We start from the raw sequence: 22633 nt of genomic DNA, 5'->3' as shown, positions 1-22633 counted from the left end.
AATTTTGCATTTGATTTTAATCTAGAGTTTTTCCTTTTTAACCCAACTGTAAATTCAACATGATACTTAATAATAACAATTTACTTCTTCTACTTCTTCTAATTCTTTTTTTTTTTTTTTTTTTTTTTAAAAGATTTGGATTTCCAGGAGGTAGTCATGGTACCCTGTCAAGTCAGGAACGCTTCCTTGCACCTCCTCAGCAAATACAGGGGTCTGGAGCTCCTCCACAGCTGAGAAGATCGATGTCCGTAGACATGCCGAGGCCTTTAAATAACTCGCAGATGAATAACCCAGTTGGCCTCCCTCAGCATTTTCCACCACAGAGTCTGCCGGTTCAGCAGCATAACATACTGGGTCAAGCTTTTATTGAACTGAGGCACAGGGCGCCCGATGGAAGGCCGCGGCTGCCCTTCACTGCTCCTCCCGGCAGTGTTCTAGAGGCACCTTCTCATCCAAGACATGGAAACTTCATTCCCCGGCCAGACTTTCCAGGCCCTAGACATGCAGAGCCCTTGAGACGACCTTCTCAAGGCCTGCCAACCCAGCTACCTTTGCATCCAAATTTGGAACAAGTGCCACCATCGCAGCAAGACCAAAGCCATCCCGCCCATTCATCTTCTATGGTCATGAGGTCCCTGAGTCATCCCTTAGGTGGTGAATTCCCAGAGGCCTCTTTGTCAACATCTACACCAGCTGAAACAGCATCTGATAATTTACAGATAACCACCCAGTCTTCTGATGGTCTTGAAGAAAAACTCGATACTGATGACCCATCTGTAAAGGAACTAGATGTTAAAGACCTCGAGGGAGTGGAAGTCAAAGACTTGGATGATGAAGATCTCGAAAATTTAAATCTAGACACAGAGGACGGCAAGGGAGATGAATTGGACACTTTAGGTAATTTGGAAACTAATGACCCCAACCTGGATGACCTCTTAAGGTCAGGAGAATTTGATATCATTGCGTACACAGATCCAGAACTTGACCTAGGAGATAAGAAAAGCATGTTTAATGAGGAACTAGACCTAAATGTTCCCATCGATGATAAGATAGATAATCAGTGTGGGTCTGTTGAGCCAAAAATGAAGGAGCAGGAAGACAAGACTGTGGTTCCTTCTGATAAACCTTCTCCGTGGAAAAAATCCACTGGTACCGGTGAGATAAAAACAGAAGTACTGTCTCCGGATTCTAAAGGGGAAGGCAGATGTGAAAGTGAGAAAAGCAATGAGAGTAAAGACAACGTCGGCACCCCCAGCTCACAGGCTTCAGCTCACACAGATGTCAGTGACGGAGAAAAGGCTGTCCCGCAGCCCTGCGACACGGATCTGCTGGAGAAGAGAACCCCCCGAGAAGCCACTGGCTCCACCCCAGGTGTCCGCGGCTCCGCGCAGCTGCCTGCGGAAGACGTGATGAACTCTTGCGGCATAACCGCATCAACTCCCGTTCTCTCGAGTTTACTTGCTAATGAAAAATCTGATAACTCAGACGTCAGGCCCCTGGGGTCCACGCCACCCACGCTGCCGGCCTCACCATCCGGTCACATGTCAAGTTTGCCGCCTCCTTTAATGACACCGCCCGGGCACGTGTTGGATAGTACCATGAATTCTAACGTGCCAGTAGTCTCTAGGGTAAACCATACTTTTCCTCAGGGCGTGCAGGTAAATCCAGGATTCGTTCAGGGTCAGTCACCAGTTAATCACGGTTTTGGGACCGGAAAACCTGCAAATCAAACTGTGCCTCTCACGAGCCAGTCTGGACCCCAGCAGCTGATGATCCCTCCCACGTTAGCCCAGCAGAGTAGAGAGAGGCCCCTCCTCCTGGAGGAACAGCCTCTGCTTCTGCAGGACCTTCTGGATCAAGAGAGGCAGGAGCAGCAGCAGCAAAGACAGATGCAAGCTATGATTCGCCAGCGGGCAGAGCCGTTTTTCCCTAACATCGGTAGGAATGCCCTTGGCTTTTGTAGTCATGGCTGTGGGCGTCAGGGTGGCATGCGGTAAGCTTCCGGGATTTCGGTGTTAAAAGGACACGTGGACCAGAGCAGCGAGAGCCCTGTGTTTGTGCCTTCTTCCGCTTTAAGATGAAAGCAGTTAAAGAGTGTTAGGTTCCTCCCAGGAATCCAGAGATTTCAAAGCTCTGGGTTGCAGACCTCGCTTCTCTTTCTTACGGGATGGTTTGACAGAAGTGGCAGGCATCCTCTTGCTTCCCATGTATTCTGAGTCACTGAAAGATGAATTTCAAGAAATTACGATAGAAATAGACTTCCCACTGTCCTTGGTGTACGACAAGTGCTTGGCAAAGTTTGGCCACATAAAGTTCTTTAACTTATTTCCAATACCTTATGAATTTGAAAACAGCCAAAGCCCGTAAAACATCCGAGTGCGTCCAATAGTAAGAATTTGTAATCGAGGCACACGTGTCAAAGGAACGCTTTGTTCTAAACACTAAGATTGACCTTCTGTCCTATAGACCTTACCAATCTTGTCCTATTGGGAGGGGATCCAGTTTTCATTTACATGCAAAGAGGTCTTCTTTTCAGTAGGTCTGTCCTTATTGCCAAGCTGCACCCTCAAGAAACAGACATGTTTTACTTTTAAAAGTGATAACCAGTTTGGTGGCATTCTTAGTATTGGAAGTAACCGCAGTGTCTTGTTCATGATGCTGCATTACTAAGGAAGCCGTTCTGATTAGCCTGGCAGAAGTTTGGATGAAAAGGAGTTGCATTGCTTTAGATGATTGCCGTCGTCTCCCTTAAATGTGGCAGGCTTCTTGTTCTGATTTTTGCACGACTCAGGTGTTGGAGCATTATCCAATTATGGATTGCTGAGATGAGATTAAATTCAGGATAAGGTTATTAGCATTTCGGAATTCCTCACCTGGTACGAAAAGCTGTAATAGTGATTATTATGAGGATTATGGGTCTATAGATGACATGATGTTTATGATAGTTACTTTATCTCTTAGTGTTACTTGAACCAAGTACTATGAAATAAGTAACTTTGAAATATTTCTTCTTTAGATTTTGATGCAATTACAGATCCTATAATGAAAGCCAAAATGGTGGCCCTAAAAGGCATAAATAAAGTAATGGCACAAAACAATATGGGCATGCCACCCATGGTTATGAACAGGTAGGTGAAGATGTTTCTCGTTTCTATTGTGCTTCAAGAAGTACGTGAATTGTTACTAGTTCCTAGAAAAAGCATATAGTACCTAAAAAAACTTATATATCCCGGGAATGAACACTAGATACTTACATTGGTTGTAAGGTCAGCTGGGTGTGATCGAGTGCAAAATGCTATACAAACGTAAGGATTTAATTTCCATTAGTTTTACCGTAGACGTAATAAAACATCTAGAGGATGGTTGGAAGGTTGACTTAGTCAGAAAAGCTGGTGTATTTAAGTGTGTGTTCTTTCAAGTACCTGTAGTTAATCTAACTAAAAGCTGCTTGGGACAGAGAGTCTTTCAACCTAAATTGATGAAGATGAGAAGATACACAAGACGATAGAGAGAAAGCTGTTCTGTTGAGAAAAGAAGATAGTTTACTTAAGCCTGTGACTATTTTGTATTCCATCCAACGAACAATGCAGAGAAAAATGTGGGACATTTCAGAAAAGATCCTGAGTGGTTAAGGCAACGGTGAATTCGTTTCTAAAATAAAACGTCCCCAAACTGAATTTGAATCAGAAAAAAAATGTCAAGGGGACAGTTGAAAGTTAGTGGTTAGAGAATTAGTCTTTTCACTGCTAGCAGAAAAATGGCAATTCTGCATTAAAGAAGACCGTAAGAGTTGTTAGACTCTGGATTTCTGAAATTGGTGTGTTTATGCTCCCCAAGGTGGATTAAATAACCATTGAGCAGTCTTTCTTAAGTTTTGATTATGGACTACTATCAGAATTATGTGGTAGTTGTTTTTTTTTTTTTTTTTAATTTTTTTTTAACGTTTATTTATTTTTGAGACAGAGCGCGCGCGCGCGCGCGCGCGCGCATGAATGGGGGAGGGGCAGAGAGGGAGACACAGAATCGGAAGCAGGCTCCAGGCTCCGAGCTGTCAGCCCAGAGCCCGACGCGGGGCTCGAACCCACGGACCGCGAGATCGTGACCTGAGCTGAAGTCGGACGCTTAACCGACTGAGCCACCCAGGTGCCCCTGTGGTAGTTTTTTTTTTTTTTTTTAAAAAGCGTAGGTTCATTTACTCACCTGCGGGTTTCCTGAATCAGAATATCTGAGGAGGGTGCTGGTGTGTCTTTTTTAGTGAACACCGTGGCTTACTCTTCTGTGTGTTGCGGTTGAGAACCTGTCAACAGAGTAGGCATGGAGCCTCAATTTAGCCTAATTACCATGCTGAAGGACTTTTTTAATAAAAAGGATTATGGGTGATTATGGAGTTGAATATAAAATCTGCATGAATTTAAGATCAACATGTTGTTTCAGGTAAATTGGGAATCCTTAAAGGTATAGTTCTTCTCCATTGTTGAGATACCTTAGATATGGTATATCTAAGATATACCTTAGATATGGTCACGACACATTGTTGAGGTCAAAGGAGAATAGTAGTTTCTAATGATTTTCATTATTGCACAGCATCTGTTACCACAATTTCTCTATTACAGAGGTTTTTAACTTTTTGTTACGACCATTTTTGACATTCCAATGAAGTCTTTGAATTCTTTCTTGATGTTTTCTATGCAGAACCAAAAACGTAGTATTACAAGGAAATCAATTATATTTGAAATAAAGTTACTTAAATTTAAAATTATGGTTTATATGCTTCTTAATGCATTAGTAAATTTAGCAACAGATCTGATAACTACCATAATTTTCAAGTATGTAATGATGAACATAAATGACCAATGAGGTGTGCACAGCAACTTTGGTTATGAAAATAATGTGAGTTCGGTTTGTGACAAAGTCATGGTAGTGCTAAAAAGTGCAGTTTGCTGCCTGTATCAAAATGGAAGGAAATGCTGAATTTCATTTAGCTCTTAATGTAAAACAGAGACCTCAAGTTTAAAAAAAAAAAAAAAAAAGGAGCCTCAGAATTAGACCAGTGATCTCTCAGCATGGGTCCCTCTCCCAGTGAGAGACACAGTTAGGATTTCGAGTGTTGTTTGCTCTTGTTCTGAGTGCTCTGAAGAGGGGCTGAGGGTAGTCCCTCCGTCAACCAGAGTGCTGTTGACTGAGGCACACGGACAGTGAGTGATTATTTGGATCCAGAGGTCATTCCAGATCAGGACTGTAATGGGGGTAGGGAGGTGACAGATAAATCAAAAACCTGAGTAAAAAAACTTAAAAAGCATACATTCTAAATTGCAATGGTACATAAGTACTGATGTACAATATTTGATATATAATTTGGACATTATGCTTGCTGTATTAAAGCATTTGGTAACTCTCGAGGAAGTGTTTTCATTAAAGCAGTAATGTTCTGTGAAGTTTTTATAGCTCTAATTAGCATAAGTCACATTTTGCCCAACAGTTTTAGCCTTACAAGACTTGTTCTTGGTCAATGACAAATTTTGATTTGCTTTAAAATTGAGAGACATCTTTTAGTTTGGAATACAAAATAGGCTATGGATTTTTTTTTTTATTGCAGAATAATTAAGGACTTACAGTATCATATGAGTCTTAGGTGTACAACGTAGCGATTTGATATTTATATTATGAGATGGTTACCACGGAAAGCCTAGTTACCGTCTGCCCCTGTACAGAGTGTCACAGTGTTACTGACTGTATTCCCTCTACATTACATTCCACCTCCTCCCTCCTTCCTTATTTTGTAACTAGAAGATTGTAACTCTTAATCGCCATCACCTACTGTGTGCATTGTCCCCCTCTGGGCAATGATCGGAACAAGAAATAATTTTCTAAGAATTTATGTCAGAAGTGCCTTCGCTACATTTTTTATCCGGAAGACGTGAATTAATTTTATTTTAAGGCACAGTGAGGCCTGTAATAGTGAGACCCCAGGAGCAGCCCAGTTGGCAGCTGGCATCTTTCCGCAGCCTCTTGGTGGTTGTGGTGGAGGTTACGTGATCTCCGCGTCTTCCTCTCACCGTGAGTGAAGTGGGAGCAGAAAGCGTCCCCACCTCACGACTGCAGGGTGACGATTGAGTGGGGCTTTCGCACGTGTTTCTGACGCCGTTGCGCTTTCTCCCTGGAAGAAAACATCGTTACGCGCTTAAAAGCAGTTTTCAAAACAGATAAGAAGCAAAATGCTTTTCGTCCTAAACGCTCATCATGTTGACACTCAGTACTTCGTTTCCACAGGTTCCCCTTTATGGGCCAGTCGGTGACCGGGGCGCAAACCAGCGAAGGCCAGAGTCTCCTCCCGCAGGCGATGGCCCAGGTACTGCCGCTCGTGACCAGTGCCCGTAGCCGCCGCGTTTCCCTGTGTTTCTTACCGAACCCGACTCTCTAAGTCAGGCCACTTTTAGAAAGTAGTAGAAACCGTAAAACACCGCCAGAATATATTACTGGCTCAGCAGCACTAAAGACGTTTTGTTACTTTTTAAGGCAGAGACCAGTTGAGGTTAAAAAATCGATAGTTTCTGAAAAGGACCTATATAGTTAAGAGTTAGGATGTCATTTGGAGGGAAACCAAATGTGTAGGGTTTGGGGTCTTGCTTTTGTTTACTTTGAACTCCACCAAAAAACCGTTTTCACGCCCTACGTTTTGGAATTCATCCATGACATTTAAAATGTAAAACTGCTATAAAGTAGAAAATAATGATTATAATCCTTCTACTTAGCTATAGATAGTCGTATTCTGTTTATTCCTTGGAATAATGTAGTTTTTTTAAGATACTTTACATTCGTAATAATCAGGTTTAACTGTCATATTTAAACGTTTAGTGCCAAGCAATGTCCAGAGGAGTAGAGCTGTTCGTCACGAAATGAAGTGTTTTCTTCACTGATAGTTTTTCACGTATCTGCCTAGGGGGGAAAAGCAAGGGAAAAGCTACCTACTATCCATGTCTCTTGAAATGTTCTTTTTTGCCGTGACATTTGTACTTTAGATTTACTATGCCGATAATACATTCTCTTCATTATTGAAGAAGAGAGAGGCACCATGTGATACAGTGGAAAAAGCATAGTCTTCATAGCGGAGTTAAAACTCTCAGTTCCGCTGTGAATGTCCGGTACACCTTGGGCGAGTTCTTGAACCCCAGTTTTCGGATCGGTCAGATGTTTCACCACCTGCTTTGCAGTATGACACGGAGTCATGAAGTTTTCTGGCTGCTGGTAACACTGACAGTTGTGACCTTGTCTGCAGCTCATGTCCAGCACCACTTGTAACAACTGAGTAAATGTTTTTCTCAGAGTTAATCTTATTTGTCAGATTGTTGCCAAGGAATTGTTAGGTTAATAACTATTCAGTCTCCCTGGAAGAAATAAGGCATTTAATTAGAAAATAAGACTAATGTTTTTAACTAGTGTATATTTGTTTTATTATTTGTGCATGTTAGAGACAGTGGTTTTTGTTTGTAAATAACTTTGTGTTACAGAGTGGAATTGAGTAAATCTGGAACCTGAATTTATGTCTTAATTGCAGGAAAAACTGGGTAGATTTCATCAAAAAGTGGAATTTTATGTGGATCTCTAGCTAAATACTAACAATATTTCGTGTGCCCTAGTATTATATTTCTGATGAATAATCCCTTACCTCAAGCATAATTGTTTTTCAACTAAAATCTAGAAAATAGTTCAGAGATAGTTCTAAATTTTCAGAAATTAGGTTGTCCCCATAAAATTTATCCAATTTTTATAAAGATTGAAGCTTTAGAGATGTCTTAGGAAACTAAAGGGGTTTTCCCCCCCTTCCATTTCTTTTTCTTTCTTTTTCTTTTTCTATATCTTTTTTTTTTAAGTTTTTCCCCCTTTAACTGAAATGTGGAATAAACCTATTTGTAAATTTTACTTATTTTAGGATGGCAGTATAACACATCAGATTTCTAGGCCTAATCCTCCAAATTTTGGTCCAGGCTTTGTCAGTAAGTATAAATCTAATAAGTTATGTGTTCTCTGGGGATTGCTTGTTTGCGCTATTTTTGTGTTTTCTTAAAAAAAAAAAAAATGGAATTAGCTTAGGTGTGTTATTTTAAGTCTAAGTGCCCTCATCTTTAATGAAACATCACTGCCCTATTAGGCATCTTTTCCTGAAGGCATGTATTTTCGTTGCTTTTTTTCTCTGTGCATGAAGAATTATAGCTAGAGATAAGTATTTTAATACAGAAAAACCATCTTCCCCATTCTCTTCAATAATGTTGTTGTTTTTGATATAGATCGGGCACTTTACAATCTGTAGAATTAAACCACTTCTCGTTCTCATGACTGTCTCCCTAAGTGACAAGGACACTAAATGGGAAGAACAAAGGGAATATGCTTAGAAAAAAGTTGGGTTAGCAGCATGGTGTGAAGGTCAAGGTTGCAAGATGCCGTGGAACCCTTTCTAGTTATCTTCAGGGGTCCCAAGGTGGTTCAGGATAGTATTTAAAGTTCTCCCCAAACTGAACCTTTCTGAAATCTTCAGACTGTTTAGCTAACTTTTTTTTCACCATTATTTTTCATTTTGCTCACCTCTGCTCTCCTGGTTCCAGAAACCAGAAAGGCTTTCCTTGCGGTAGGTCTCATTCTACCAGAAGCAGAACTTCTGAAATCTTGTGAAAAAGCCTGTTCTTGAAAAATGCCCTTCAAATTTAGTAGACTAGATACCAAGTTCGTACGTGTACTGGAACTTCTGGGTTTAGGAACAAACCCAAAGTCTGACCTTTTGAAATTACCCCTGCATTAATCATAATTATAATTTGAATACATATTTGCATTAAAATCAAGTAAACTACTATAACCAACTGGCTTTTTCTGGCTTTATTGTGCCCATTGGCTTTGGTTGGATTCTTATTGTATGACAATATTCTGTTATCATTGATGTAATTTTTCGGCTAATGTCCTTCTTGGAACTGTATTTATTCATTTCTTTGTCTTATAGTGAGTCAAAAAGGTATATTTTGAATCTTAGTACCATAAGATGACTTTTTTTGTGTTTTTGGGATTTGGCATCAGTAACGTAAAGTGCCCTTAAAGAATAAAGAAGGAATACAAAATGAAGAGAGTTAACTATTTGGGGAGATATTTATGACAGTCATAAAATCAGAAAAGGGTTTATTTGGTTGATAATTATTCTATACCTTTGCTTATTTATAGAAGTATAGACTACAAAATTCATAAAAGTTACCAGTGGTTTTTAACTTACGGATTTCCTTTATAAAACGTAGGCTTCATGTCGGTCCCATCTAAAAGAGGTCAGGCTCCCTTCCCTAAAGTTTAGGGTATTTTTTCACTGTTAAGAAATAGGAAAAACCTTATAAACTTATGAAAATTAGCATGGGAAATGATACCTAATCCATGCTCTGGACCTTAATAGTACATACCTAACTTTGTTTCTTTGGAACATTTAAAAAAATGTCTTTAAAAAACCCCACAAATACTTAACATTCTGTAAAGTTGAGTTAATGCAGTAAACATATATAACTTGACAGATAGTTTGGCATGTGGGTTAGAGAATTTCGTACTTCAGTAGCAAGAAGTATTTCGTTAGATAAAAGTCTTGTGCTTTTTAAAGATTGGAGTTACAGTATTTCTAAGTATGGGATTAACACGTGTCCTAAAACCTGCATTCTTTGGTTTCCTCGAATAAATATTTTTCTAAAGTCTCCTATCTAATAGTTATATTCTGGTCTAATACTTAGTATTAGTTTTCATACCACCTATTACACGGTCATGGTGAAACTGCATTTCCTTACAAAATGGATCTGTGTAACTTTCATATTGTTGGATTCTTTAGAAAATTAACACAGACGAATTTTTCGTTTTTCCTTTAGACGATTCACAACGTAAACAGTATGAAGAATGGCTTCAGGAGACCCAACAGCTTCTTCAGATGCAGCAGAAGTATCTCGAAGAACAAATTGGTGCGCACAGAAAGTCTAAGAAGGCCCTTTCCGCGAAACAACGCACTGCAAAGAAAGCAGGGCGGGAATTTCCAGAAGAGGATGCGGAACAACTCAAGCATGTTACGGAACAGCAGAGCATGGTTCAGAAACAGCTAGAACAGGTAGTTTGAAGCATTCTTGTGGTTCTCTTTCATGGGATGTTTTTCTTGTTTCTTCTCGATATCTTGGTCTTAAAGTACATCGCTATATCTCGTATAAATGAAAGACTCATTCCTCAGAAACGAAACCGTTTTGCTGTTACCTTCCATTGTAAACCAGATGTTTCTCAAAATGTTCATACTGAAATAACAATTATGCTTAAAAAGAAATAAAAATTTAAAATTTTTATTTAAAATAAAACAGCGTTCAAAATGGGTTAAGAGCCCACTGCTAGTAATTACCCAAGTGAATTAAAAACTTAGGTTTACGTAAAAACCTATATACAAATACTAATAGCAGCTGTGTTAATAGTCACTAAAAACTGAGAACACTCAAGTATCCTGTAGTGATGAACAGTTGGACAAAATGTGGCATGTCCATACACTGGAATATTACACAGCAGTAAAGAAGAACAAACTTGATATAGAAGAACCTGGATGGATCTCAAGAGCCTTGTGCTGAGTGAAAGAAGCTAATCCAGGGAGATTATGTGCAGATTCCATTTACATAACACTCTGGAAATGACAAAATCACAGGATGGACGACAGTTTAGGGGGTGCCAGGGCTTAAGGGTGGGGGAAGGAGAGTTTGACGACAAAGGGGAGGCATGAGGGCATCTTCTAGGGTGACAGAACTCTTCTGTATCTTGACGGTGGCGATGGCTACAATAATCTCTGCGTGCGATAAAGTTTATAGAATTGTACACCAGAAAAGTCAGTTTTACTTTTATCAATTTAATTTTTTTTAATAAAATTGAAAAGTAATCCAGATGTTAATAGGAGAAAGAGTAGACTGACTTAATAAAAATCAGAGCACTGTCAGTGTAGTGAACACTCTGGTAAACACATTCACATACGTTGTCTTCTTTAACCTTGTCTACAACTTTTTGAGGAAGCTAGTATTGTCACCGTTTTACACGGGGAAAGTCTGGTGAGTCGTCACAGAGGTAGGTGACATGTTGGCTCCTAGCTGATTATTGGGTTAGGGATTTGGGGCCCAGATGTCTCGTCTCCAAGCTTCAGCTACCACAAGAATGTGCCAACAGTAAGGTGATTGTAACATGATCCGTATTGTTTAAAATTAGGACAGTTCTAGAGTGGGAGGGGGGTTCTCTCAAAATTTCCTCTGTGGGTCCGTGTTTATTGCAAGTGAAATTCTTACAACGATAGGTGTTTCTTACAAAGTATTTTTAGCACTTTCATTGCCTTCTGGTGTCTTCCTATAAATTCCTTATGATGAGGGCCTAGCTTTTGCATGTCCATGGCCAAATCCTATTGAGAAGCTAATACTGTACTTGGGAAATGAAACACGTCATCTGTTACTGTAGAGTTGCCAACAGTCCAGTGTAATCTCGTTAAGATCAGCGATTGAGGATAATGTGTTGAAGAGTATTTTAAAATGTCATGGGAAAAGCACAGATGACCTCCTTTCTGTATTCCAGCTAATGCTCTAGGTACGTTCCATGTACTGCTGCCCCACCAGGCCCGTGGTACTTCCCTAGTTCTAGCCAGTCGTTGGTCAGGAGAGAAGAAAATGATAGCACTACGGGCCCTGGAGACCCACCAAAACCCTTATGTGCAGAGAACATGCTAGTCTGTCTGGGAAACCGAAGACAGTAAGTTGAAAACATTTAGAACCAGTGGGCTCGGTGTACTGTGTAATATGCATCTAAAATTGGATGGTTCCAGAGGACACGTGTAGCCCCTGGCATCACTGCCTGCCCTTCCTGAGCAAGGTGCACCTCGGGGCCTGGGTTACATCTTTAACTGAAAATGGTCTGTAGCATCTGGCACATCGGGGCACAGGGGTCTTGGAATGAGTTCGCTGACACAAGCCAGTCGTTATATCAGGAGCCTGTTAGGGACCATTCAGTATTCCCTCAACGTTTTGGATATTTTTTAGAAATATGTTATTCCTTAAATTCAAAGGGTTTTACCCACCCGGTCTTTTTTAACCTGGAGGGGAGGGTGGGTGTGGTGCACCTGCCGTTATTTCACACATTTCACGGTGTCTTCCCACCTGTGTGATTTGATGCACTTCAGAAATGAAATCTTATTTAAATGGTTACAGCTTCAGTTAAATCTTGGTCGTTCCAACCTTGTGGATTAATGTACCTTATAAGACTTGTATCTTACCTTTTGATGTGTGGCTCAGATAGTTTATGACTCTCATAGTAAGAGTTTTAAAATATGTTTTTCCAGAAACATATTTTGAATTTGTTTTGGGGACATCCTGTCCTATCTAACGAAGTTTCACAGGTGACTTCAGGAAAATCGTGTTGTTAAAAAGATTGGCCGTCCTTGGTGCTGATCGGTCTAATTTTTTGCGATTCTTGCCTCTGTAAGATCTGGCTGCCTTATGTATCACCCCCACCATAATCACCAGCCAGTGCTTTGGTTTGATACCTGTGGAATAAACGAGTAGGCCTCGCTTTATCATTCCAGATCCGCAAACAGCAGAAGGAGCATGCCGAGTTGATAGAAGATTATCGGATCAAGCAGCAGCAGCAGCAGCAGCAGCAGTGCGCCATGGCGCCGCCTCCCGTGATGCCAGGGGTCCCGCCCCAGCCGCCCCTGGTTCCGGGTGCCACCCCAGCTGCCATGAGCCAGCCCAGCTTCCCCATGGTGCCTCAGCAGCTGCAGCACCAGCAGCACCCGGTGATTTCTGGTCACTCCAGCCCTGCGAGAATGCCCGGTTTGCCGGCGTGGCAGCCTGCCAGTGCTCCTGCCCACCTCCCCCTCAATCCTGCCAGGATCCAGCCTCCCGTTGCCCAGTTACCAATAAGAACTTGCACGCCGGCGCCAGGGACGGTGTCCAGCGCAAATCCCCAGAGTGGACCGCCCCCACGGGTGGAGTTTGACGACAACAACCCCTTCAGTGAGAGTTTCCAGGAACGAGAGCGGAAAGAACGTTTACGAGAACAGCAGGAAAGACAGCGAATCCAGCTCATGCAAGAGGTGGACAGGCAACGGGCTCTGCAGCAGGGGGTGGGGGTGCCGCCGCATGGCCCCATGCGGTCCCAGCTTCCGTTCTACAGCTCCGACCTGCCTTGTGACTTTACCCAGCCGCCACGGCCCCTTCAGCAGTCTCCGCAACACCAACAGCAGATGGGGCAGAGCATCCAACAGGGATCTCTTAATTCCCCTCCCACCCCAACGTTCATGCAAACCAATGAGCGAAGGCAGATAGGGCCTCCCTCGTTCGTTCCGGACTCGCCGTCAGTTCCTGGCGGAAGCCCCGGCTTCCATTCTGTTAAGCAGGTACACGGAGGTCTTTCTGGGGCCAGCTTCCAGCAGTCCCCAGCGAGGCCTCCTTTTGCACCTGCTTTACCCGCGGCGCCCGCAGTAGCTAGTGGCAGTCTCCCGTGTGGCCCAGACCCTGCCGCAGCCCACGGACAGAGTCACCCAGGGTCGACCCAGTCGCTCATTCAGTTGTATTCTGACATAATCCCAGAAGAAAAGGGGAAAAAGAAAAGAACAAGAAAGAAGAAGAAAGACGATGATGTGGAATCCACCAAGGCACCATCCACTCCCCACTCAGATATAACTGCTCCCCCCACCCCGAGTATCTCAGAAACTACCTCCACACCCACCGTGAACACACCCGGCGAGCTTCCTCAGCAAGGAGAACCCGAGTTGGTGGAACCCGTCTGCCCGTCGACTCCCAACACGGCCGCCGGCCAGCTGTGCGCAGAGTTAGAAAGCAGGCTGCCCCAGAGTGAGTTAGCTCAGGGAGCTCCAAACCAACCCGCCTTCGCGGAGTCGGAGGCGGAAAAGCACTCCGTGGAAACCCCTGCCTCCACGGAAGAGGTGACGCTGGAGAGCGCCGAGCCCCAGCAGTGCCCCGGCCAAGACGGGCCTGACCTGGAGGAACGAGCCGGAAATAAGGTCGAGGAGAAAGCCGGGGCTGGTCCTGTCTCCTCAGGGCAGAGCCCTCCCCATCCTGCTGGGGCCCCTGCTGCCAAAGGAGATTCGGGCAACGAGCTTCTGAAGCATCTGCTGAAAAATAAAAAGTCATCTTCCCTTTTGAGTCAAAAACCTGAAGGCAGCTTTTGTTCAGAAGATGCGTGTACGAAGGATAACAAAGTGGTTGAGAGGCAGAACCCAGTCGAAGGATTGGTAAGTGTGCTCCATGAAAATTCCAGCTTGCGTTTTCCCCTCTCGTTTTAAATCACAGTCACGACACATTGGTGCCAACCCCTATATTAATTCCAACGTGGTTCTGCAACTTTCTTCTCTAAGAGGACAAATTTCAGTTTTGTTGTTTCTACCTCTATGGAGCCCAAGTTTTGACTCACGCCCGTAACCTATATTAAGTAATAATTTACTTTTTTTTTTTTTTTTTATCAAAGACCTGTACTAATGCACTTCATATGTAACATGTGTCTCATTAGTGCCACATTGAGTTTCGAACTAAAGCAAAAAGTGGATGTCAGTGTCTTTATTGCAAATAGGTATGCAGTTTCTGTTAACCTCTTTGAAATACAGAAGATTGCTCCCGCACCCCTGTCAATACCCTTGGGAGCCCGCAGGGGTAACTCATATTGGGTATCCATTGTGTTGCAGTGTATTAATACTTGATGTCACACAAATGGAATCTTCCACAGAGATATTTTATCTTTATAGTTTCCCATGTATCAAAATTCTGCCCTTTTCAAGCTACAAAACATTGAGTTTGCGCGCGCGTGTGTGTGTGTGTGTGTGTGTGTGTGTGTGTGTGTGTGTAGGTTCTTTGTGAATGTACCTTTTGCAGGATTCCATCCCTTGCATTTCAGTGAACTTGCTTGAGCTCTTTCCCAAATGGGGGCTTCTGGGTCCTAAGAGTTGGTCAGCTTCGAATGCTCTTGCTTCCTTATCTTTCAGAAGCTGCATTGCCATTACTGGTGTATTCATAAAGCTTTCCCTACAGTGTTTCTCAGTTGGGATTTTACAGTTTTCATTTTTTAATTGAATGGGGTGAAGTGGTATATTTAGTTTAGATTTTCAATTTTAAGGTTGTTAATGAAGCCATTCTTTTTGCAAGTGTTGGCTTTGTGTTTTCTCTTGTCTGACAATTGTGTCGAGATTGAGTGTTGGCCTGATAGATTCAGGTAATTTTTGTAAATGTGAGTGGTAATATTTTTCCAGTCCTGTTTGTCCCCATCCAAATATGCCCAGTGTGTAGCCACTTTCTCTGCTGTGTCCTGTGCCCCTAGGAGCCCTGAGCTACTTGCAGAGTCCCCGAAAGGTCTTGCTGACTTCATGCTTCCCTGTATGGTCATATGCTGCTGTTTCTGCCTGCTTCTCTCTTGTCTTTTTTTATATCTGGTCAGGGTCTACTTTTCTTTTAAAACTGGGTACTAGAATCATCTTCTCCAGACCTTTCTCAGTTCAGCCATTCTCAAATATGTGTCAGTGGCCATGTGCTCACCCAGTAGTCTCTAAACTACCACTTAAGTAACTTCTTGGAGGGCATAGGGTGTATCTTGACCACCTTTAGATTCTCAGTACTTAGCACATAGTAAGTACTTAGTGTATTGAATTGAAACTAAGTCCTAATACTGATGATTCTAGGTTTAAAAACCATAGAGGATGTTAGGATAGAAAAAGGAGTGAGATCAGTCCTGTGTGTATAAATGCTTGGTCTGTGTCACACGGTTTCCTATCCATTTGGGAGGGTGGCAGGGGGTAGAGGTGCCGCCTTACCGGGGCTCATGATGCCTTACCGTATCCCAGGCAGGTAGCCTGTGCTGAGTGCTTGCCAGAAGATGACATTTAGTCACGTGGCGGGAACACTTACTGTCCCCATTTCACAAGCGGTGAAATCCGTCTCCTTTGTAGTCGCACGGAAGGCAAAGTTGTCGCGGCGGTAGTTGGACGGACCCGCTTTCCCTCCGTGCTGTCTGTTCCTTCACACACAAATTGGGGTTGGGGAGAAGAGCATCCTCCTGGTTGCCATTCAGCCCTGGAGCCTTGCTGGAGAGTGTATGAGGTTACTCCTCAGCCGGTATGAAGATCACGCGTCATCACTTAGCAGGAGTGTGGTCTAGGGGGGTTCAGCCCTTCTGTACCGTGGTTTCGTCACCTGGACACAGGAGGAATAATGCTGTTCCCTACTTTGTAGGGTTAGCAGGGGATTAATGGACATAAAACACACTGTGCTGGTAGTAAAAGGTGCATATCTTTGACCTGCCAATTCCATATTTAAGAACCTGGCATAAGGAAGATAAAATGCTGAAATATGCAAAGATGTAACCACCTGAATAGCTAATGTCCTGTCTCTACTAATAGAGAAAAAAAAAAAGAAAGAATTTAAGAGAAAGAAAATAAATTTAAGTAATTATTTCTTTTTTTGTTAATTTTTTTCATGTTTAGTTTTGGGAGAGAGAGAGAGAGAACAGTGGGGGAGGGACAGAAAGAGGGAGGCACAGAATCCAAAGCAGGCTGTAGGCTCTGAACTGTCAGCACAGAGCCCGATGTGGGGCTTGAACTCAAGACCACGAGTTCATGACCTGAGCCGAAGTCAGATGCTCAACCAGCTAAGTCACCCAGGTGCCCCTTAAATAGTATCTGTAAAGCTATATCTGAATGAGATTTTTGTGGGGTTTTTTTGCAGACATTAAAATTTATGCTATATAAGAATACTTAATGTCATGGGAAACAACATGTCAAGCCACTAAAATAAAAGAATGTGTGTCCATTGTGTTTTTAACACAATGTGTGTAGCCATAGGTAAAAGGTTGAACACAGATATATTAAAATACTAACTTTTTATCTCAGGCAGACATTTGGATGATTTTTAATCTTTTGTGCTCTCCTATAATTAGAAGTTTTCTTTGAAATGTAGTAATACCTGCTTCTAAGGGTAATTGTGAGGCTTAGAGATAATGTCTGCAAAGCACTTAAAGTGCATGACCAATCCACACTTAATAAGCAACTATGTTATTAATGTCTTAAGAGCCCGTAAGAAATTCTTAGGTCCTTGCTACTCAGAGTGCAGCCCTGGGGACCAGTAGCATTGCCCTTGTGAGGGATGCAACTTCTTAACTCTCCAGCACAGACTTCCCAATCAGAATACGTTTTTAAATAAGATCCCACTCGATTCCTACGCATATGGATATGGAGAGACCCAATTCTAGGCCTGTGGTTCTTGAACCTTGACTATATTAGCATCCCCTAAAGAGCTTGTTGGAACACAGGGTGCTGGACCTCAGTCCCAGAGTTCCTGGTGCAGTGGGTCTGTGGTGGGACCGGGGAATCTGCATCTCTAACCAGCCCCAGCTGGCCCTCCTTTTCCTGCTCTGGGAACTACTCTTTGAGAACCATCGATCTCCCCCTGGGATGGGTAGTCTGAGTCTGCTTAGACCTTTTGCCCTTTCTTTTTTGAGCTTAGAGTGATGTTTCCATTTTCAAGTGGTTGAAAAAAAAAATCTAAAGAAGAGAACTGTTTCACAACAGGTGACCATTCTACGAAAATTAAGTTCAGTTTCCATGAATTTAAAAAGTTTTATTGGAACACGGCCATGCTTGTTCATTTCGGAGCGTTCTGTGGCTGCTTTGGAGTGCCCAGGCAGAAAGTTGACTCACTACAGCAGGCACTACATGGACTGCGGAGCCTGAAATATTTACTGGTTGGCTCTTTGCAGAAAAACGTTGCCACGCATGCTCTAAGCCATTCGGAGTAAAACTGGAAACTAGAATTTTCAAACCCGTGAAGATTCCGTGCAGAATGCGTGAAAAGTCTAGCAACTGTAGTTGCCTATATAACAAAGTATAGCTATGAAGTTTAGAAATAATGGCCCCTAAAAAAATCCCCACAGTTTTTTAGGTATTTTTAGGTATATAAAAGCCTCTTCAAGAACTGGTTTATTCTCACTTCTTAGTCATTAAGTAAAGACAAAAGAAGAAGAAAGGTTTATTTGCTATCATACAGGTCCTTTTTCACTGGCTGTAAGCATGTGGTAGTCAACTAGTCAGTCGCATTAACGATCGGGAGCTGATTTGGATGACCAGCGTTGTTTGTTTCTACTGATCTGAGGCCAGCCGTTCGTCTCAGCCCGGGTGCACAGGCTCTGGAGCTTGTCCGTGGTTTCTGCAGACCTTGTGTTTCCCCCATCCCTAAGGGGAACCCAAAATAAGTCTCAGCCCACTCCGCAGAGGCCAGCACAGCCGTGTGGCTAAGAGCGCGCCTTGCCCCAGAGCTGCCAGAGAGCAGGGACGGGGAGCCCCGGGCGGCGCCGGCACCCGTGGGGTCCGGCCGAGGAGGGATGCTGGCTCCGCGAGGGAAAGGAGCCACCCTTAAGCATCCCGCCTTTTCTTCAAGCTTTGTGGCTCGCCAGTGGCCATACTTGAGAATAACGTTTGAAAACGGGGATGGCATCTCAGAAAACAGACCATCTGATGCCACTGCCTTTCCTCAACTTCTAGTGCCCCTGTGAGGAGGGTGTGTCCTAGGGTGGAACCGGGTTGGCGTGAACTGCTCAGTCGAACACGTGAATGTTGTACTTACCTCTTAACCTTTCCAATCACGTCAGCAAACTCTGGGGGCTCAGATGCAAGGTGGTTTCGGATGTGGCAGCAACCCCTTGCCAAAAACGGATGGAGGAAGTGAGACCAAGAAACCGCGAAGCAAACGGACTCAGAGGGTGGGGGAGAAGGCCGCACCGCGCTCGAAGAAAAGGCGGAAGGACGAAGAGGAGAAACGCGCCTTGTCCTCTGCCACCGACACCTTTACGCACCTGAAGCAGGTGAGTCGCTCGTAGCCACTTCTTGGGAAAATGTGAAGAAGTGAGGCATCACATGCGTGTTCAGCCCTGTGAAACTGAAACCTTATCACCGTATTTCCTAATTAAAGTAGTGACAGGGATAAGAGATGTGTCACCAAGGAGTCTAGTAGATTTCCTAGTTGGAAGCAAAAGCGCGCGCCCAAAAGTTACGGTGGAGATAGGTGGGCTGGTAGCTGACGGTCCAGCTTTCCAAACTGTGTTCAGAAGCAGCCTCGGGACCAAGAACGACCGTCTGTGTCACTTGTGACTCTGAACGCAAGGAAACGCGGCTGCTGGGCTCCCCTAGTGAACTCTATTCTTACACCTTTGTAGTTGTTACAGAAGGTGGGAGACAGCCACTACGAGTGCTCCTGGGGGCCCCCGGCCTCCCTTCACGCCCCGATTCTTGCCGAGCAGACATAAGGAATGTGCTTTTTTTGTCGGCTGCCTGGCAGTGTCCCTTTAAGGCAGATCAGAATAAAGCTCATTTTTAAATATATCTCAGAGATTCTGTGGTCTCTCTCACTTATTCTAACATTGTGATACTTGAAATTTTTAAGTCTCATTTTTCTCAAGCCTTGTTTGACTAAGTTGCCTCGGGTCTTAGAAAAGTTGAGAAGCACTCTGTTTTGTTTACCGTGTACATTACTCTTCAATGTGTTTTTTAATAGCAGCTCTCTCTGCTCCCTCTAATGGAACCAATCATTGGAGTGAACTTTGCGCACTTTCTTCCTTATGGCAGTGGCCAATTTAATAGTGGGAACCGACTTCTAGGAACTTTTGGCAGTGCTACCCTTGAAGGGGTTTCGGATTACTATTCTCAGTTGATCTACAAGGTATGTTTCCTCGCCAAGGTCTTACCTTGCTTCCTCTTTGGATACCATATCAGAATTGGTAGAGCTTGTCTTGTTTTCCGGCTAATCTTCGAGTTTCATTTCAACTTTGGTTCAGCTAAAAGGTTAAAATTTCACTGGATGAAGAGTCTCTAACATAAACATTTGCAATTTTACGTAGGTAAGAGTTCACATAGTGAAGAAATCCATTATGTGTTTCCACGGTAGAGAAAATAGCTATTTTCCTATAACCTTTGTTAACTCTTAAGGTGAATCCAAATTCATAGTAAACAGAATAAAAATGCAGTTAGCAATTTTCCCTGAAAAATGCAAAAATCTAAAAATGTATTTTGTCTAATAATTGAGGTACTAATTACAAGTAGACATTAATTCTTACACTACTAAAATATCTAACTCAAATTTATCTTTTGGTATTAATTATTTTAGCAACATTTTTATAGCCTCAGTAGACATTCTTTACTTCACATCTGACTTGTGTGAAATGATCTTTTTGCAGAAATATTTGAGAGTATCATCATTTTTCTGGAGGGCTTCTCTTCTTACTTTAGTATTAAAGTCATTCTCTTGTGACGCTCCGTTTATTATCATTGTTGGCCTTTCTCTTCAGTCAGAGCCTGTCCTCTTATAAATGCTTCTCTTCCAATACAAGCTGTTCTCCAACACAACTTCATTACCTTCACGAAATCCCAGATCTTTGCGAGATTTGGAATTTCACCTTGCCCTTGATTTTCATAGTGTTATTGGTAGATTCCAGCAATCCCTGAGAGACTGATCAATCAATCAACAAATGACAAATTGATGACAAATGCAAAGCAGAGAGAAGTGTTTGGAGGGAGATCCATTTGTTAATTATTTAGACATTTAGAGTTATTGTTACGACTTTTGCTTCTTATAGAGGTTTTGGACAGTCAAGATGCTAATATTGAGGCTATGAGTTGTAATTAGAGGATTAAGACCACAAATTCTCAAGTTTGTTTTTTTGTTTTTTTAAATAGAACTGGGGCGTATCTTGATGAAAATTGAATAAAGGAATTTTTGAGAACTTTTTACAATTTATTGCTTGAATTTTAAAGCTGTCTTTCACTGGCTATAACAATGAAATTTAAAAAGGGATGTATAGAATAGAATAATGTAACTTTGCTTCTTAATTTCAAGGCTTGAATGCTCAAGCGGGGCAAAGTAAGCAAATAGATAATCTGTCCATACCGTCATGGGTATTTCTTCCACCACAAAACCTCCTGGCCTCGTTCGTTTACTCTTTCTTCTTGCTGTGCGTTTAGGAATGAAGATCCATCTCGATAACATTTCTGTAGCCTTGCTTCCATGTGCTAAAAATTCACAGAACTAAGTTTTAGCAAGGTCATGGCATATCTGCTCTGTAGCATATAATTTAAAATTTTTTGGTCTTCTGCAGCAGAATAATTTAAGTAATCCTCCAACACCCCCTGCCTCTCTTCCTCCTACACCACCTCCTATGGCTTGTCAGAAGATGGCAAATGGTTTTGCGACAACTGAAGAACTTGCTGGAAGAGCTGGCGTATTAATGAGCCACGAAGGTATGACGCTTGGTCTGCCCGTTGGCGCCTTTGAGGAGTGTGCCTTTGCCGGCTGTGTGTGGTGAAATGGCAGTCGAGTCGTCATGTTCCACCCATGTATCCGTTTGAACTGAACGTGTTTTTCCTTATGTGTGTTTGCTTTTCCAGTTACCAAAAGTCTAGGACCGAAAGCATTTCAGCTGCCCTTCAGACCACAAGACGACTTGTTAGCCAGAGCTATCGCTCAGGGCCCGAAGACCGTCGATGTGCCAGCCTCACTGCCGACACCGCCTCATAACAATCAGGAAGAATTAAGGTAGAGTTCCTGTCTTCTCACATACTCTTTAGTTACTTCATTTAAAAAAAAAAAAAAAAAAAAAAAAAAAAAAAAATATATATATATATATGTATATACCTTTTTGGCATCATGTCTGTAGGGATAGCGTGTGACAACATTTAAGGGGTAAAATTTGGTGAGAAATTTTCTCAAACATACTTTATGAAACGTTCTTACTATCAAATGTAATTAGTTTATGCATTGTTAAATTCCTAGATGGTATAGGAAGTTCAACAAATAATCAAATAGACATTAAGGCAGTGGGAGTCTCCATGCAAAGTATTTCAGAGATCACTGTCATTCATGGATGTTTGCGGCTGTCCAAAATAAAAGAGCAGCAGTCACAGATATCAGAGACAGCTTTTGTGGAAGAGAATTTAAGAACCGTCTCGTCCAGAGTTTTGTAACTTCTTTGTCTCAGTTCTTTGGACCCGAGATTCTGTCTGGGGAGAATCCGCTTCCCTTAGTAGTTAACCCAACAAGTTAAATCCAAAAAGGCTCTTATGTCCTTTGTCAACGATGCTCCCTTCCTTCCAAAATCTGGTAACCACCCTCTGTTTGTTGAGACATCATTCAGACTAACTCCCTGCTTTATTAGTGCTAAAACTATGGACCAAAGAGGAGTAGTAAGTCTTCCAGATTTAGAATCCTGGTCTCCTCGTTTTCTTCTGCATCTTGCTGCTACAAATTGCTAGATTTCCAGGGAGCAGTTGTGGGAGGCAGCCTCATAGGTGTGTATGTTTGCTGCCCTGGGGTGAGGGATCTGCTCCACTCCTGGATTTTGCAGGGACTCCGTCTGGAAGCCTCTCTCAGGTTTCCTCACAGTGCTCCTGCACACATCCTCCCTCCGCACGACAGCATCTCTCCTGGGGGACCAGTGGGAGACCCCAGATTTGGGAGGTATCCTACAGCATTAGCTTGAGGCTGCACTTACCCTCTGGCCTCAGTTGCGCTGGTTAACCTCTAGCTTCCTGGGCTTGACCATTCTCTTCACCATACTTGATCGGTTAAGA

At 42.7% G+C, this 22633-nt stretch overlaps 1 protein-coding gene across 22 annotated transcripts in view; it reads left to right on the top strand.

Moving 5' to 3' along the window:
• KMT2C (lysine methyltransferase 2C) overlaps positions 1 to 22633 on the top strand; it is a 287946-nt gene that overhangs the window by 247388 nt on the left and 17925 nt on the right. For 12 of the 22 annotated variants that reach the window (XM_043589991.1, XM_043589992.1, XM_043589998.1 and 9 more), the window contains 10 exons: positions 134 to 1938; positions 3017 to 3128; positions 6271 to 6349; positions 7931 to 7994; positions 9882 to 10114; positions 12596 to 14269; positions 18664 to 18876; positions 19566 to 19730; positions 21163 to 21304; positions 21452 to 21599. In XM_043589991.1, the coding sequence (XP_043445926.1) occupies positions 134 to 1938; positions 3017 to 3128; positions 6271 to 6349; positions 7931 to 7994; positions 9882 to 10114; positions 12596 to 14269; positions 18664 to 18876; positions 19566 to 19730; positions 21163 to 21304; positions 21452 to 21599 (4635 nt within the window). Of the gene's footprint in view, positions 1 to 133; positions 1939 to 3016; positions 3129 to 6270; positions 6350 to 7930; positions 7995 to 9881; positions 10115 to 12595; positions 14270 to 18663; positions 18877 to 19565; positions 19731 to 21162; positions 21305 to 21451; positions 21600 to 22633 lie in introns of those variants that run through there. The other 10 variants (XM_043590000.1, XM_043589994.1, XM_043589997.1 and 7 more) reach the window with 8 other exon arrangements.

This window comes from Prionailurus bengalensis, chromosome A2, assembly GCF_016509475.1.
Source record: "Prionailurus bengalensis isolate Pbe53 chromosome A2, Fcat_Pben_1.1_paternal_pri, whole genome shotgun sequence".
Classification (NCBI taxonomy): domain Eukaryota; kingdom Metazoa; phylum Chordata; class Mammalia; order Carnivora; family Felidae; genus Prionailurus; species Prionailurus bengalensis.
The sequence above is the reverse complement of the archived record's forward strand: the minus strand, read 5'-3'. Positions and strand labels throughout refer to the sequence as shown.